At 42.6% G+C, this 16,469-nt stretch overlaps 1 protein-coding gene across 1 annotated transcript in view; it reads right to left on the bottom strand.

Moving 5' to 3' along the window:
* LOC115458943 (regulating synaptic membrane exocytosis protein 1-like) overlaps window positions 1-16,469 on the bottom strand; it is a gene marked incomplete at its 3' end in the record, with an annotated part of 175,465 nt that overhangs the window by 43,698 nt on the left and 115,298 nt on the right. The window contains exon 5 of the mRNA XM_030188802.1: window positions 13,216-13,357. Coding sequence (XP_030044662.1) covers window positions 13,216-13,357 — 142 coding nt within the window. The remainder of the gene's footprint in view (window positions 1-13,215; window positions 13,358-16,469) is intronic.

Here is a 16,469-nt window from a genome sequence, read left to right as displayed (position 1 = left end):
AATATAAAAGAAGTTAAAATCAAAAATAAAGAATCGGACACATTTTGGTATAGGATAAAGAGAAGCAATATTTAAATTGAGAGTGCTGATATGTCAAGGCCTGCAATACACACCGGCTGACATCTAATGTGCTTCGAGGCTGGTAGCCAAGAGCAGAAAGTTAAGAATTATAGGCATCTCTGAAGAGGAATGTTTTAAGGGCAGTGTAAGAAGTCATTAATTTTAATTGAAGAGGTAGGGCATTCCAAAGAGTAGGGTCTGTAACACTAAAAACTTTAGTGTGAATGGAATCATAACATATTTGTCGAAGGGAGGGGACATGTAATGAAATAGACTGAGATGATCATAAAGTCCTAGAAGGAATATTGATATACTGCCTTTCTGAGGTTTTTGCAACTACATTCAAAGTGGTTTACATAATTCAGGTACTTATTTTGTACCAGGGGCAATGGAGGGTTAAGTGACTTGCCCAGAGTCACAAGGAGCTGCAGTGGGAATTGAACTCAGTTCCCAAGGATAAAAGTCTTCTGCACTAACCACTAGGCTATTCCTCCACTCCACTTAAGTAGCAAGAGAGATGTAGAGGGGCATAATTGAAAGAGACACCCAAGTCTTGTTGAGGACTTCCTCGGAAAACATCCTGATGGAGGGGCGGGGAAACCCGTATTATCAAAACAAGATGGACGTCCATCTTTTGTTTCGATAATACGGTCGTGGACAAAATTTTGGTTGTCCTTAGAGATGGTCGACCCTAGATTTGGTCATTTCTGATTTTCAGCGATAATCGAAACCAAGTACGCCCATCTCAGAAACGACCAAATGCAAGCCCTTTGGTTGTGGGAGGAGCCAACATTTGTAGTGCACTGGTCCCCCTGACATGCCAATACAGCAACCAGGCACCCTAGGGGGCACTGCAGTGGACTTCATAAAATGCTCCCAGGAACACAGCTCCCTTACCTTGTCTGCTGAGCCCCCCAAACCCCCCTAAAACCCACTACCAACAACTGTATACCACTACCATAGCCCTAGATGTGGGTACAGTGAGTTTCTGGTGGGTTTTGGAGGGCTTGTTGTTTCATCCACAAATGTAACAGGTAGGGAGGTGGATGGGCCTGGGTCCGCCTGCCTGAAGTGCACTGCACCCACTAAAACTGCTTCAGGTACCTGCATACTGCTGTGATGGACCTGAGTTTGACATCTGAGGCTGGCATAGAGGCTGACAAAAAATATTTTTAAAGATATTTTTTGAGGGTGGGAGGGGATTAGTGACCACTGGGGGAGTAAGGGGAGGTCATCCCCAATTCTCTCCGGTGGTCATCTGGTCATTTTGGGCACCTTTTTGTGCCTCGGTCGTAAGAAAAACACAACCTGGTAAATAGTCCAAGTGCTCGTCAGGTACGCCCTTTTTTTCCATTATGGGTTGAGGACGTCCATGTGTTAGGCACGTCCAAGTCCCGCGTTCGCTACACTGCCGATACGCCCCCTTGAACTTTGGCCGTCCCTGCGATGGCAAGCAGTTGGAGATGTCCAAAATTGGCTTTCGATTATACTAATTTGGATGACCCTGGGAGAAGGGCGCCCATCTTTCATTGTGTGTCAAAGGATGGGCGTCCTTCTCTTTCGAAAATGAGCCCAAAAGTGGTGTACCTGAGCCATTAATTTTATCAATAAAGATAAGTATTTTTGAAAATAATTTGATATGAAACAGGTCGTTGGTGATCTTCATTAAGATGGGGTGTAACATGGTCATATTTTTTTGAATCTGTCAGTAGTTTTATAGTATTCTGTACTAATTGGAGTCAGCATTGTTCAGATAGATTTATCCCATGGATTGTGATAACAAGGAAATGAGTAGTCAAAGAAGGCAGAAGTGGGGAATGGAAAGACTAGAAAAGTAAAAGAAAGAAACTAAAAACTGGAAAGTAGGTGAAAATTGAAAAGAGGAATGAAATCTAGCTAAAGGTAGATAAAAAGGCAGATGAGAGAAATAAAGAAAAATGTGAAACAGAAGTATCAGTTGTGTTAGAAGGGGCAGGACAGGTCAGAGGGAAAGCTCCGAAGCAGGCTGCAGGTTGCAAATGAGTATCGCTGCCACTGCCAGGCCTATGAAGACCTGATTTAAGGTACATTAGGGGGGAAGGGGGAGGGATTGAGAGGAGGAGCTATTGAATTGCAAACAGAGCAGGGAGGGAGAAATACCAGACTGTGAATCAGAGGACAGGAGAGAGAAGAGAGGGAAAGAAGGGTGGATGCTGGGGGGAGATTCTGCAGCACAATTAATTTTATTAGCCACGATTTATTTTTGTAATCATGCCTAAAAAATAATGTATTAATTGTGGCTTTAGCCTCAATTAACATTCTAAATAAGGTGCTAACATTTACACAGATAATATAAGTGCAAATAATTAGAATACCAGCATGCAAGTATGTGTTCACATTTGTGTGTAAATGCCAAAAATCTGCTTACATGCTATTCTGTAAATAAACAGTCCCAAAGAATCCCAGCATCTAAAACTTTAATACCAAGATTTTTACCAATGAACTTTTGACATAAAAAGTCATAGACCTCAGTGGTGACTCGTTTCATAAGAGCCAGAACATCTCTTAGCTCGCCTTGCCTCTTCACTGGTCTATAATGACTTTTAACTCAAATTCACAGAGAGGTAACGGTGATGGGATTAAACATGATCAAATTTGAATTAATAAGTGGAGTGAAGACACCAAGGAAATCTACTGTAGCAGCATTTAACTTTCAAAAGGATAACTATAATAACATGAGGAAAATGGTTTAAAAAAAAAAAAGCTATACTATAAGGAGCAGCCACAAAGTTTAGGTCTTCAAATCAGGTATGGGTGTTGTTTAAAAATACTCTAAATAAAGAAAGGGATTTTCAAACCGTCTCAACTCAAATTCTAAATAACAAAAAAAGGTTTGAAATTGTAGTTTTGTGGGTGTCTCACCTTGTAATTCTAAGGTTACACAACCAGAATCCTTTCCAATAAATCAACAAGGAACCTCAAACCTCCTGATAGGGAACGTACTGCATAAAAATGCACCATCCACTATTTTCTCAAGGAGTAGGATACTATCACTGGTTCCAGTGAGGAGAATGAGAGAGAAAAAAATCAAAACGCAAAAACTCATGAATACATGAGAAAAACCGATGGTATAAAAACTCTCCCTCTCCTTCACCACTTATAAAAATTAACAAGATGAAACACCTCCCCTCAAAACCACCAATCCCGTAAAAGACCGGTACTTACAAAACCCCAAACCCGCACATCAATTTAAAGCCTGTACCCCTAATGTATAAAACTAACAAAGCTAATCTGAAATGTTGACACCATCCCGTGACACCCTTCTCTGGTTCAGCAAACAGTCCATGAATCCTTAATACATGCACTAACAAGATGGTATTTTGTATTTTGAGAAACGGGGAGATTAGCTATTTGAAAACTGTTCACCCTCTTGTTTCTTTGATGTTGTCAGCACCTATAGTTTTGATTTGACTGTAACTGCTTTTTGGTTCCCCTTCCCCACAGAAGCAGCATCCATAGGTAACTACTAAGTCCTGCCTAATGGTTGTGCCAGCTCTACATCTACAGTGAATGCACATCTGGAACTCTGTAATAGTACATAAGTATTGCCATACTGGGAAAGACCAAAGGTCCATGAAGCCCAGCTTCCTGTTTCCAACCATGGCCAAACCAAGTCACAAATACCTGGCAAGATTCCGGAAAAAAAATACAAAACATTTTATGCTGTTTATCACAGAAATATTTTCCCCAAGTCCAATTTAATAATGGTCTATGGACTTTTCCTTTAGGAAACCATCCAAACCTTTTTTAAACTCTGCTAAGCTAACTGCCTTTACCACATTTTCTGGAAACGAATTCCAGAGTTGAATTACACATGGAGTGAAGAAACATTTTCTCCAATTCGTTTTAAATTTACTACTTTGTAGCTTCATCGCATGCCCCCTAGTCCTAGTATTTTTGGAAAGCGTAAACAGACGCTTCACATCTACCCGTTCCACTCCACTCATTATTTTATAGACCTCTATTATATCTACCCTCAGCTGTCTTTTCTCCAAGCTGAAGAGCCCCAGCTGCTTTAGCCTTTCCTCATAGGGAAGTCACCCCATCCCCTTTATCATTTTCATCGCCCTTCTCTGCACCTTTTCTAATTCTACTATATCTTTTTTAAGATGCGGCGACCAGAATTGAACACAATATCCGAGGTGTGGTCGCACCATGGAGCAATACAAGGGCATTATAACATCCTCATTTTTGTTTTCCATTCCTTTCTTATTAATACTTAACATTCTATTTGCTTTCTTAGCCACCGCAGCACACTGAGCAGAAGGTTTCAACGTATCATCAACGACGACACCTAGATCCCTTCCTTGGTCGGTGACTCCTAACGTGGAACCTTGCATGACATAGCTGTAATTCGGATTCCTCTTTATCACATGCATCACTTTGCACTTGTTCACATTAAATGTCATCTGCCATTTAGACACCCAGTCTCGTAAGGTCCTCTTGTAAATTTTCACAATCCTCCCATGATTTAACTACTTTGAATAACTTTGTGTCGTCAGCAAATTTAATTACCTCACTAGTTATCCCCATCTCTAGGTCATTTATAAATATGTTAAAAAGCAGTGGTCCCAGCACAGACCCCTGGGGAACCTCACTAACTACCCTTCTCCATTGAGAATACTTCCCATTTAACCCTACTCTCTGTTTTCTATCTTTTAACCAGTTTTTAATCCACATTAGGACACTACCTCCTATCCCATGACTCTCCAATTTCCTCTGGAGTCTTTCATGGGGTACTTTGTCAAATGCCTTCTGAAAATCCAGATACACAGTATCAACCGGCTCACCTTTATCCATGTTTGTTCACCCCTTCAAAGAAATGTAATAGATTGGTGAGGCAAGATTTCCCTTCACTTAATCCATGTTGGCTTTGTCTCATTAATCCTTGTTTTTGAATATGCTCTATAATTTTGTTCTTTATAATAGTCTCTACCATTTTGCCCAACACCGATGTAAGACTCACCGGTCTATAATTTCCCGGATCTCCTCTGGAACCTTTTTTAAAAATTGGCATTACATTGGCCACCCTCCAATCTTCCGGTACCACGCTCGATTTTAAGGTTAACTTACATATTACTAACAATAGTTCCACAAGTTCATTTTTCAGTTCCATCAGTACTCTGGGATGAATACCATCTGGTCCAGGAGATTTGCTACTCTTCAATTTGTCAAATTGTCCCATTACATCCTCTAGGTCTATAGAGATTTCATTCATTTTCTCTGACTCATCAGCTTTGAATACCATTTCTAGCACTGGTATTTCTCCCAAATCTTCCTCAGTGAAGACCGAAGGAAAGAATTCATTTAATCTCTCTGCTATGGCTTTGTCTTCCCTGATCGCCCCTTTCACCCCTTGATCATCTAGCGGTCCAACCAATTCTTTTGCCAGCTTCCTGCTTTTAATATACCTAAAAAAAATTTTTACTATATGTTTTTGCCTCCAAGGCAATCTTTTTTTTCAAAGTCCCTCTTTGCCTTCCTTATCAGCACTTTGCATTTGACTTGACATTCCTTATGCTGTTTCTTATTATTTTCAGTCAGTTCCTTCTTCCATTTTCTGAAGGATTTTCTTTTAGCTCTAATAGCTTCCTTCACCTCACTTTTTAACCATGCCGGCTGTCATTTGTTGTTCTGTCCTCCTTTTTTAATACGCGGAATACATTTGGCCTGGGCTTCCAGGATGGTGTTTTTGAATAGCATTCATGCGTGATGTAAATTTTTGACCCTCTATAACTTGACCACTCAGTGTCACCCACTCAGTGTCATAGCCTGTCATTGTTTTACTGTTTTCAACTCAAGGGAAGTTGGAAAGAATTATACAAATAGGGGTTGAGAAATGTGTCTGTTTGTTTGTCCATCTGGGGACAGTTATGCACACAAGTTATAGAATGCTATCATTTACACACATAACTGCCTATAATTAGGTTTGAGCACTTACGTCAGCCTAAGTCAATGTTCGCACCTAAGGATAGGTGCATAAATGCGGACTTACGCTAATATTCTATAACAGCAGTTGCATGCAGAACTGCTGTTTATAGAATTTGCACTTAGCACGCATCATCCTGGTGCCTACATGTCAGTGACTTTTCAGAATTTAACCTCAAATTGCTCACAACCTGTCACACTAGTGAGGAAAAGTGAGCCCTTGGGCCACTGCCGAGGAGCAGCAGTGGCAGGCAAATCACCCAAACAAGAGGCAAGGCAGACCACAGACAGACGGGCACAGGCCAGACTGGAGCAGCAGCACTAAGCAGAAGCAGGAGAATAGACCATGAATCACGCAGAGTCTTACCGGCAGGCAGCAAAGCAGCAGGGAAACCAGGAACCACACAGAGTCTGTAGGCTGACGGCAATCAATAGTAAATCAGGAAACAAGCAGAGTCTTGGGTAGGCAGCAGACTGTAGAATAAACCAGGAAACAAGCAGAGTCTTGGGCAGGCAGCAGACCGTAGAACAAACCAGGAAGCAAGCAGAGTCTTGGGTAGGCAGCAGACAGTAGAATAAACCAGGAAACCAGCAAGGTCAAAAACAGGCAAAACAACAACAAGGACAAGAACAGGACTGAAGACCTCTGTTGCCAAGGCAAAGTCTGAAAGTTCCCAGGTGCTTAATAAAGGCCACATACAAGGGAGTTCACCAGGTAAGGGTGCTGCTAAGTTCCAAAAATCCCAAGCCAGTCTGGAAGGCTGGAAGATCCGGACCGGCATGACTTCTGGAACATGGGAAACAGCAAACAGACAGTCCATCGCAGCCACCAGGTCTGACCACCAGGTGGCGAGATGAATGAGAGCATGAAACAGGGGCACAACCGTGACACAACCCCACAAACCTACCCCAAAACCCATACACTAACCCCCTGTAACTGCCCCAATACCCTGCAAACATCCATACCACAAGAGCTACTTCACTTGAATTTCTAACCACTTCACAGCAAACTGCCCCAACATCCACAACTGCCCCTCAATCTTGCAAATTATCCCTGAAACTCCATTTCCATACCACTAACTGCCCAACCCTTATAGCATACAAACCCATAACTCTCACTACACCCAAAAGCTACCCCTCAATTGTCACCACCACCACCATCAAAATCTATCTCTTGCAACTCCTACTGCTCCACATATTGCCACCAACCTCACTAGCTGGCTCCTGAAAAAAGCCCACCACCTTAAAAAATAGTGCTGTATCAAATAACATATTTTACTATTCGGACCAATACAAATACCTAATATGAATAATGGACAATGAGCTTTAACATAACAAATAATATAAGAAGCAATGTTGAATCAGAGATCAAGTGTATCACGATTGTGACTGTATTCCATGCCTACACTCACCTCGCCTCCAGGTGACCAGGCCCTATGGCTGCTATGGACTGTCTTCTTCCTGTTTCCCAAACATGTTCCAGAGTTCATTCCAGTCCTATTCTGATCTTCCAGCATTCCAGACTTGCTTTGGGGTTCCTGCAGCCAAGTGGAGGAGTGGCCTAGTGGTTATGGTGGTGGACTTTGGTCCTGAGGAACTGAGTTTGATTCCCACTTCAGGCACAGGCAGCTCCTTGTGACTCTGAGCAAGTCACTTAACCCTCCATTGCCCTATGTAAGCTGCATTGAGCCTGCCATGAGTGGGGAAAGCACAGGGTACAAATGTAACAAAAAAAAAAAGCCTCACTTTGGTGCTTTTGCAATCAAGCCTCGACCTGGTGTTTCTGCTGCCAAGCCTCGCTGTGGTATTCTTCCAGCCAAGCCGTGCCGAGGTGTTTCTGCTGTCAAGCCTCACTCTTACCTACTCTTACCTGTGACCTCATCTGTAATTGCCTTTATTAAGCACCTGGAAACTTTCAGGCTTGCCTTTGCAACAGAGGTCTTCAGATGAGTTTTCGTGTGTGTGTGCTTATTGCACTTCCTGCCCTACTAGCTCTTGCCCTGTTTGTCTTGAGCTTCAGTTTCCTTCCAGCTTGTGCCTGCCCTGTTGTCTTCAGTTTCAGTTCCCATCCTGCTTGTGTCTGCCCTGGTTGCTTTCAGCTTTCATTCCAGCCTAGCCTGTTCCAGTATGCTGAATCCTGTTCCAGCCAAGCCGTCCATTCCAGCATCCGGTTCCAGCCAAGCCAAGTCCGTTCTAGCATCCGGTTCAAGCCAAGCCAAGTCCGTTCCTGCATTCGCTTCCAGCCAAGTCAAGCCAAGTCCTCCGCTTCCAGCCAAGCCAAGCCAAGACAAGTCCGTTCCAGCATCCGGTTCCATCCAAGCCAAGCCAAGTCCGTTCCAGCATCTGGTTCCAGCCAAGTCAAGTCCGTTTCAGTATCCGGTTCCAGCCAAGCCAAGTCCGTTCCAGCATCTGGTTCCAGACAAAGCCAAGTCCGTTCCTGCATCCGGCTCCAGCCAAGCCAAGTCCATTCCAGAATCCGATTCCAGCCAAGCCAAGTCCGTTCCAGAATTCTGTCCAGCCAAGCCTGTTTGAGAGACCTGAATCTTGTACCAGCCTGTCTGTGTTTAGCCTCGCTTCCTGTTTGGGTGGTTCACCTGCTGCTGCTGGTCCCCGGCAGCGGCCCAAGGGCTCACTACTCCGGATCATTCCTCACAGTTGTGACAAAGTGTTTATTTCAGCAGGATTTAGCACAGTAGAGCCCTAGATTATTCATACTCTAATTTAAATCATATCAGCGATGCACTCCACAAACTGCTTCACACCAAAAGCTACCCTGCACAGCTATCTCACTACCCTGCAAAGTGCTCCACACCAAAAACTACCCCCCTGCAAGTGCCCTCACCATTCCACAAATTGCCCCAACCTAAAAACTACCCTCCACAATGACCCCTTAATCCTGCAAACTGTCCCACTGCCAAAAACTATTTCTACCACTGCCCTACCACACTACTAACTGCCCCACCATCAAAACATACCCCTTGAATTGCCACTACCTCTCAAACTGCTCTGATTCCAAGAACTACCCCAGCAACTAACTGTAATCACACCCCAAAACTACCTCCTACAACTGCTTAACCTCCCCACAAACTGTATCCACCCTTAAAAACTGTCTACCACAACTGCCCCATCACTTTGCAAACTGCCCTACTCCCAAAAGCCCTCTCTCACAACTGTTCCACCACCCCAAAAGGTTTTTCCTAGCAACTTCACACCAACCTTCAAATTGTTCCACCTTTAAATCCATGCCCCCTTCAACTACCTCACCACCCCACAAACTTCCCCACACCAACATTTACCCCTACAACTGCTCTACCACCCAACAAATTGTCCCCTCCAAAAATCTAACTCTCCCACAACTTCCCCATTGCTCTGCAAACTGCTCTACTCACTGCTCCATTCACAAAAACTGTTCCCTCGCATCTGCTCAAGCACACACACACATACACACACACACACACACACAAGTTGGAAAGAACTCCATGAGACATGCTGCACATTCCCCATTTGTTATGCAGCTGCATGCTGCGTGAACCAACAAAGTTAAAGTGTGAACCAAAGATTTCTAGACTTCTTATGCTGTAGTGAAACTGATCATGATGTTGTAGAAGAAGACATTGGAGTAAATACTGATTAAACCAGTGAGAGCTAGATGCACAAAGACAGCCTTGCAAACAACAAGTGATGCACAAAGGGGATTGCATGCTGCATGCTGCGTGAACCAACAAAGTTAAAGTGTGAACCAAAGATTTCTAGACTTCTTATGCTGTAGTGAAACTGATCATGATGTTGTAGAAGAAGACATTGGAGTAAATACTGATTAAACCAGTGAGAGCTAGATGCACAAAGACAGCCTTGCAAACAACAAGTGATGCACAAAGGGGATTGCATGCAAATGAGCTGCACGGATCCCCCTTTGTGCATCGCTCTCTGTTTATGAGTCCGAGCTATTAAGTGCATTTGACACTACTGTCAAATGCATTTGACAGCTTTGATACACTGGACCCTGACCCCACCTGCACCTAACAGCTTGCTTGCCGAACTTGCCCCTCGTGACTTGCCTCTCGACCCACCCACAGCATGCTTGCCTCTCGACCCCCCCCCCCCCCCCCGCAACCCTCCCCAATTCTTAAAAAAAAATTTCCCTTGTGGTCCAGTGAACTGGACCCCTTCCCCTGTGCATGCATACACACCCCCTCCCGGTCCTGACAATGACGTCTCTGTACCCCTCCCTGTATCTTTACAAAGTGGAGGCAGGAAAGCAAGAGCAACAGCTCCTTCCTCCTGCCTTGAGCCTGCCCATAACAAAATGGTGATACCCAGGCCCTGTCCAGTGCATTCTGGGATGCAATGGGTGGGGCTAAATACCATATAAGGAGTTTTTTTCCTTATATGGTGCTTAGCTCCCCTCCCTGCCAACCCCGATGGCATATTAAATAGGGGCATCCTGAGCTCCCCTCTCTCTCAATATTAGTGGTATATTAAAATAGGTAATGATGAAGCCTCCCCCATTCCCAGTTTACCATACATAATTACCAAACCCCTATTCTATAAACACTGTACCCCAATTCCCACTGAACAAACAAGAAGAAAACAGGCTCTAGACTATGACTGCAATGCTCACAGGGCCAGTATTAGCAGTAGCAGACCAGTTTAGTGGGCCCCCACCTAGCCCTACCCATTGTTGACAAGATGTGTTTTAACACTTTTTATTTCAAATAATGACAAATCAAGCAAAACTTGTACAGAAAAACTAATTCAAATAAGCACAATGCTATCATAGGAAACCTTTTGGCTTAAAAAACAAAACCGTGTGCATGCAAGGACTGGATAAATGAATTAAAACAAATGCCTTTAATATGTAATACTTGGTAGCAATAAAGAAACAGTGATTCAATATTCACAAAGCAAGCAGCCTGAGCCAACAGATTTATTTTCCATTGAACATAATTAACATTGTATGAACTTTGCAGCTAACAGTGTGCTGAACTGAACAATGTTGGCACATTTAGACTGACTCTGGACAGTTCTGCACAAAGGAAAGCCTTCCCTCATTATTCAATACCTTCGCTGTAAAATAGCAGTAATAAAAAAAGGCAAGTACATTTTTATAATATACCACTGCATTCCACAAAGCAAAAGGAGCAAGTTCCCACATGCCATCTTTTTCTTTTGATGTACGCACTGGAAAAAAAGATGTTAAAGCTCCCAGGTTTCAACCTAATTAATGATCTTTCTAAATTGTAATTATAAATAGTAAGTCTGATTCTTAAGCACCTGATACTCATAATATCTGTTTTGGTGGCTCTTTAATGTGTTCAAAATTCTGCTGCACGACTAATATTCCGCCAGTGTCGTTATGTTCATATTAGCCCTCTCCTCAAGTCACTTCACTGGCTTCCTATCCATTTCTGCATACAGTTCAAACTCCTCTTATTGACCTATAAGTGCATTCACTCCGCAGCTCCTCAGTATCTCTCCACTCTCATCTCTCCCTACATTCCTCCCCGAGAGCTCCGTTCACTGGGTAAATCTCTCTTATCTGCACCCTTCTCCCTCCACTGCTAACTCTAGACTCCGTTCCTTTTATCTTGCAGACCATATGCCTGGAATAGACTTCCTGAGCCGATACGTCAAGCTCCATCTCTGGCCGTCTCTCCATCTCTGGCCGTCTTCAAATCTAAGCTAAAAGACCACCTTTTTGATGCTGCTTTTAACTCCTAACCCTTATTCACGTGTTCAGAAACCTTATTTTATCATCCTCACTTTAATATTCCCTTATTTCTTGTTTGTCCTGTTTGTCTGTCCTAATTAGATTGTAAGCTCTGTCAAGCAGGGACTGTTTCTTCATGTTCAAGTGTACAGCACTGCGTACATCTAGTAGCGCTATAGAAATGATAAATAGTAGTAGTAGTAGTAGGCGAAAACATCAGAATACAGTGATTCCCTATAAACCAGCCCCTCCAATGACAATACTTCCTCTGTGTACATGCATATGCTACACAAGCCAGCATCTTTGAAAATATAAGTGAGGTTCAATAAAAATGCTACCAACAATAAAGAACAACAACGTGGATAGGGCAGCTCATAGATTTGCTTGCTTTGTTTGGACAAGGAGATAAGGGGATAAGGGGTGCATGGAGGAGATGGAAAGGGAGACCAACCTCATGGGCTTCAGCGGCTGTCTCAAGTCAACTGCCTTTAGCTCTCTCCTACCCACTCCTTTAGTTCCGGCAGCGACAGTGAGGTAAGCACACTGCCTTCAGCAGCCCCAGAAGCTCTCCCTCTGTTGCAGCATTCCGCCTGTGCAGGATAGGAAATTGCAAAGAGAGAAAGCTTCCAGGCCGTCGAAGGCAGTGTTTACCTCACTGAGGCTGCCAGCAGCCCAGATTGAAGAAGGCAGTAATGCATAGATCTGAAAGGGAGTAGGAGAGAGCTGACAAAGGCGGTTAGATTGAGAACAGGAGATGGCAATGACAGTTGAAGCAGGGAGATGCTAAGGCTGCCGTGGGGCTCCTGGGAGCGCGAGGCCCTGTGCGACCGCCCCTGTCGCCCAAGACTGGCCCTGAATGCTCATCATGCTGAATAGTAAGTGGGGGCAAAACTTGGAACTGTATTGCTGTTTCATATTTGTATATGCACTGATTTGTATATGTACTGATTGGTCCGTTCACTTGAGCTGTCAGTGAATGGACCAGCTATTTTGGTGGCTATGTGGATTATTAGAAAACATGATAACAATACTTGGCTGGGTCTTGTAAGAATAAGGAAAGAAAATGAAACAACCTGAAATGCCCTGTGCATGCTGGGGTTAAAGGCCAGTATTTTAGAGAATTCTATGCACACTTAGGATAGATACAAATGGGAATTTGAATACTTACTTACCCAATATGAAAGAATCTTAATTGGACAGACTGGAATAGGCCAATTTGGTCTTTCTTCAACATCATTTACTATGGACCTCTTTTGCAAAGTGGTGTTAGTGAGTATTGTGTGGTAAATAAGAGGAAGCCCATTCAATTCCTATGGGCTTCCTCCCATTTGCCACACAGGAATCGCTAGCACGGCTTCGTAAAAGAAGCCCTATAACAATTATCTGATAATTTAAAATAAGATAAATTAAAAAGGTCATAAAAAATCAATCAAGATTAAAAGGTTTTAGCGTGTGCTTGGTTATGCAGGATTACTTACTTTCCTTCTGAGCTGTAGCTATTTATACTTCCATCCGTGGACTCCCGACTCGGCTGACGAACCATGCGACTTCGCATTTCTGCTGCCATTCCTGTTTCTGTGCTTCTCTGGATAGTACTTTTTAATTTCTTGTGACCAGCTTCTGAAAATAAATGATTGGTCTCATCATTCCCACTTTACTTATTTATTTGTTTTTATAGCCTACATTATTCAAAAATCTAATCAGGTTACAAAAAACACACACTATTAAATAAAAATTACAGAAATAAAATCAATGCTAAACACATCATAAAAACAAAATTAAAACAAAACAACAAAATAAAAATAAAAAATGATTTAAAAAGTCCTAAAAACTACTATGAACTACATCATTAGCAAATTAAGCTGGAGTCAAATTAATAATAACAAAGTTCTGTCATCATATTTATATATTACAGTGGATCATATTAATACATTAAAAACATTTGGTTAAAAATAACATACTCTAATCTTAACAGGTGAAAACAAACTCTATGAAAATAATCTAACTTTCTAAAAGGAGTTTGCAAAATATATAGTTAGTTTGTAAGTGTCCCTTTAATTGTGGAAAAACCTCCACTTTAAATATAATACAAAACAATTGGATCCTCAAACCTCCAAACAAGAAAAATACCAATGTATTCACTATATCCTTGTTATCTCAGGAGTAGGTTAATATCATTGGTTCCCCAAGAAGGAGGAAGAGAGAAAAAAACCCCAGACGCAAAAAACTCATATTAAATGAGAAAAAGCGAATGAGATAAAGAAAACTCTCTTACCTTCTTACTCCAACTAATAAAGGGACGCCAACACCAAACTAAACTATCACAGACTGATCCCAGCCCAAAAAATACAAAAAAGGGGGATACCTATGGGAAAAAAAAACCCTACGGGAGAGCAACAACAATGCCACAATTAAAGGGACACTTACAAACTAACTATATATTTTGCAAACTCCTTTTAGAAAGTTAGGTTAAAAATAACATGCCTTCAATCTCTTTTGAAATATTTAATTATGAATAGCAAGGCACAAATCAACTGGTAGTATATTTCACAATGAGAGACCAGCCACAGAAAACATTCATTTTTGTAATTCTGACAAGCAGCCAGATCTAATTGAAGTTAGACTAACCTAAGTTGCTCTGCAGATCTTAAAGTTCTAGACTGAAAATACAGTCTTGAGGCAAAGCTTATACAAAGCTTTGCAAATCAAAGTTAGTGCTTTAAATTTCACTCACCACTTCACAGGCAACCAATGTAAAGAATGCAAGACTAGTTTGATATGTTCATATTGTCCAGAAAGAATAGGTGTTGCTACAGAGGTGCAAGGGGTGGCAAGTGCCACCCACCAAAATTATCTTGCAACTCCTTGCCATCCAAGCACCTCCCCCTTCCACTCCTTCAGCATGGGGCTCATCCTGCTCATGCCACAAAGTACCCTGAGGAAAGGGACTTCTGCTTAAGAGGAAACTGGAGCTTCTTCCTCCTCCCCAGATTGAACAGAAAACACAACTAGTAACTAGAGCTTCTTACTTGCTCTTGTCATTGTTGCAGCTGACACTTCTTTCTCCAGCCTGGTGCTCAGTACACATTCTGGGCATGTGCAATTCAAACAACTAATTGATTTAGCCATATAGGAGGAAGACACATTGGCTACACTTTAACAACTTCAACAATAAGTTGTTTGAAAAAAAAAAAACAGTACTTAATTACATTAGAGATGTGTAGTTGAAAATTCAAAGTCTGGTAAAGGAACACACCTAAGACCTTTACTGAGGATTTGAATGGGACTGTAACATAACATAGTAACATAGTAGATGACGGCAGAAAAAAGACCTGCATGGTCCATCCAGTCTGCCCAACAAGATAAACTCATATGTGCTACTTTTTGTGTATACCTTACCTTGATTTGTACCTGTCCTTTTCAGGGCACAGACCGTGTAAGTCGGCCCAGCACTATCCCCGCCTCCCAACCACCAGCCCCACTTCCCACCACCGGTTCTGGCACAGACCGTATAAGTCTGCCCAGCATTATCCCCGCCTCCCAACCACCAGCCCCGCCTCCCACCACCAGCTCTGGCACAGACCGTATAAGTCTGCCCAGCACCATCCCCGCCTCCCGCCACTGGCTCTGCCACCCAATCTTGGCTAAGCTCCTTAGGATCCATTCCATCTGAACAGGATCCTTTTATGTTTATCCCACACGTGCTTGAATTCTGTTACCATTTTCATTTCCACCACCTCCCGCGGGAGGGCATTCCAAGCATCCACTACTCTCTCCGTGAAAAAATACTTCCTGACATTTTTCTTGAGTCTACCTCCCTTCAATCTCATTTCATGCCCTCTCGTTCTACCTCCTTCGCATCTCAGGGAAAGGTTCATTTCCGGATTAATACTTTTCAAATATTTGAATGTCTGTATCATATCACCCCTGTTTCTCCTTTCTTCCAGAGTATACATGTTCAGGTCATCAAGTCTCTCCTCATACGTCTTGTAACGCAAATCCCTTACCATTCTCGTAGCTATTCTTTGCACCGCTTCAATTCTTTTTACATCCTTTGCAAGGTACGGCCTCCAAAACTGAACACAATACTCTAGGTGGGGCCTCACCAAGGACTTATACAGGGGCATCAACACCCCCTTTCTTTTGCTGGTCTAACAACCTTCTAGCTACGGCCACCGACTTGTCACACTGTTTCGTCGCCTTCAGATCCTCAGATACTATCACCCCAAGATCCCTCTCCCCGTCCGTTCCTATCAGACTCTCCCCGCCTAACACATACGTCTCCCAAGGATTTCTATTCCCTAAGTGCATCACTTTGCATTTCTGCTATGAGGATGCGCAATATAAATGGTTATCTGCCAGTTTTTAAAGTGGGTTTAGTGGCCATATTTGGAAGCATCAAACCCTGGAATATCTTTGGCCAGTTTGAGGATGACTGGCTATGTCTGAATATCAGTCGGTTATCTTCAAACCGGTCAAAAATAACCCGAATATTCAATGCCGGTCTAACTCCTGCGGTCTGAATGTCAACCCCCTCAGTTTCTACCAGGAGAAAACAGCTACTAGAACTGCAAGAAGAACTTTCCAAATAATTTATTTAATTACATTTTAGGATCTGTTGGATACTTGTGACTCATGTTACTAATGGAGATAAGATGCTGTTGTCAATGGACATTGGTCTGACTCATGGGTGTAGTTCTCATTGTGGGCTACCATTAAGATGTATTATTTT

The sequence above is a fragment of the Microcaecilia unicolor genome, unplaced genomic scaffold, assembly GCF_901765095.1.
Source record: "Microcaecilia unicolor unplaced genomic scaffold, aMicUni1.1, whole genome shotgun sequence".
Classification (NCBI taxonomy): domain Eukaryota; kingdom Metazoa; phylum Chordata; class Amphibia; order Gymnophiona; family Siphonopidae; genus Microcaecilia; species Microcaecilia unicolor.
Note: the sequence above shows the minus strand (reverse complement) of the source record. Positions and strands in the feature narration are given on the sequence as shown.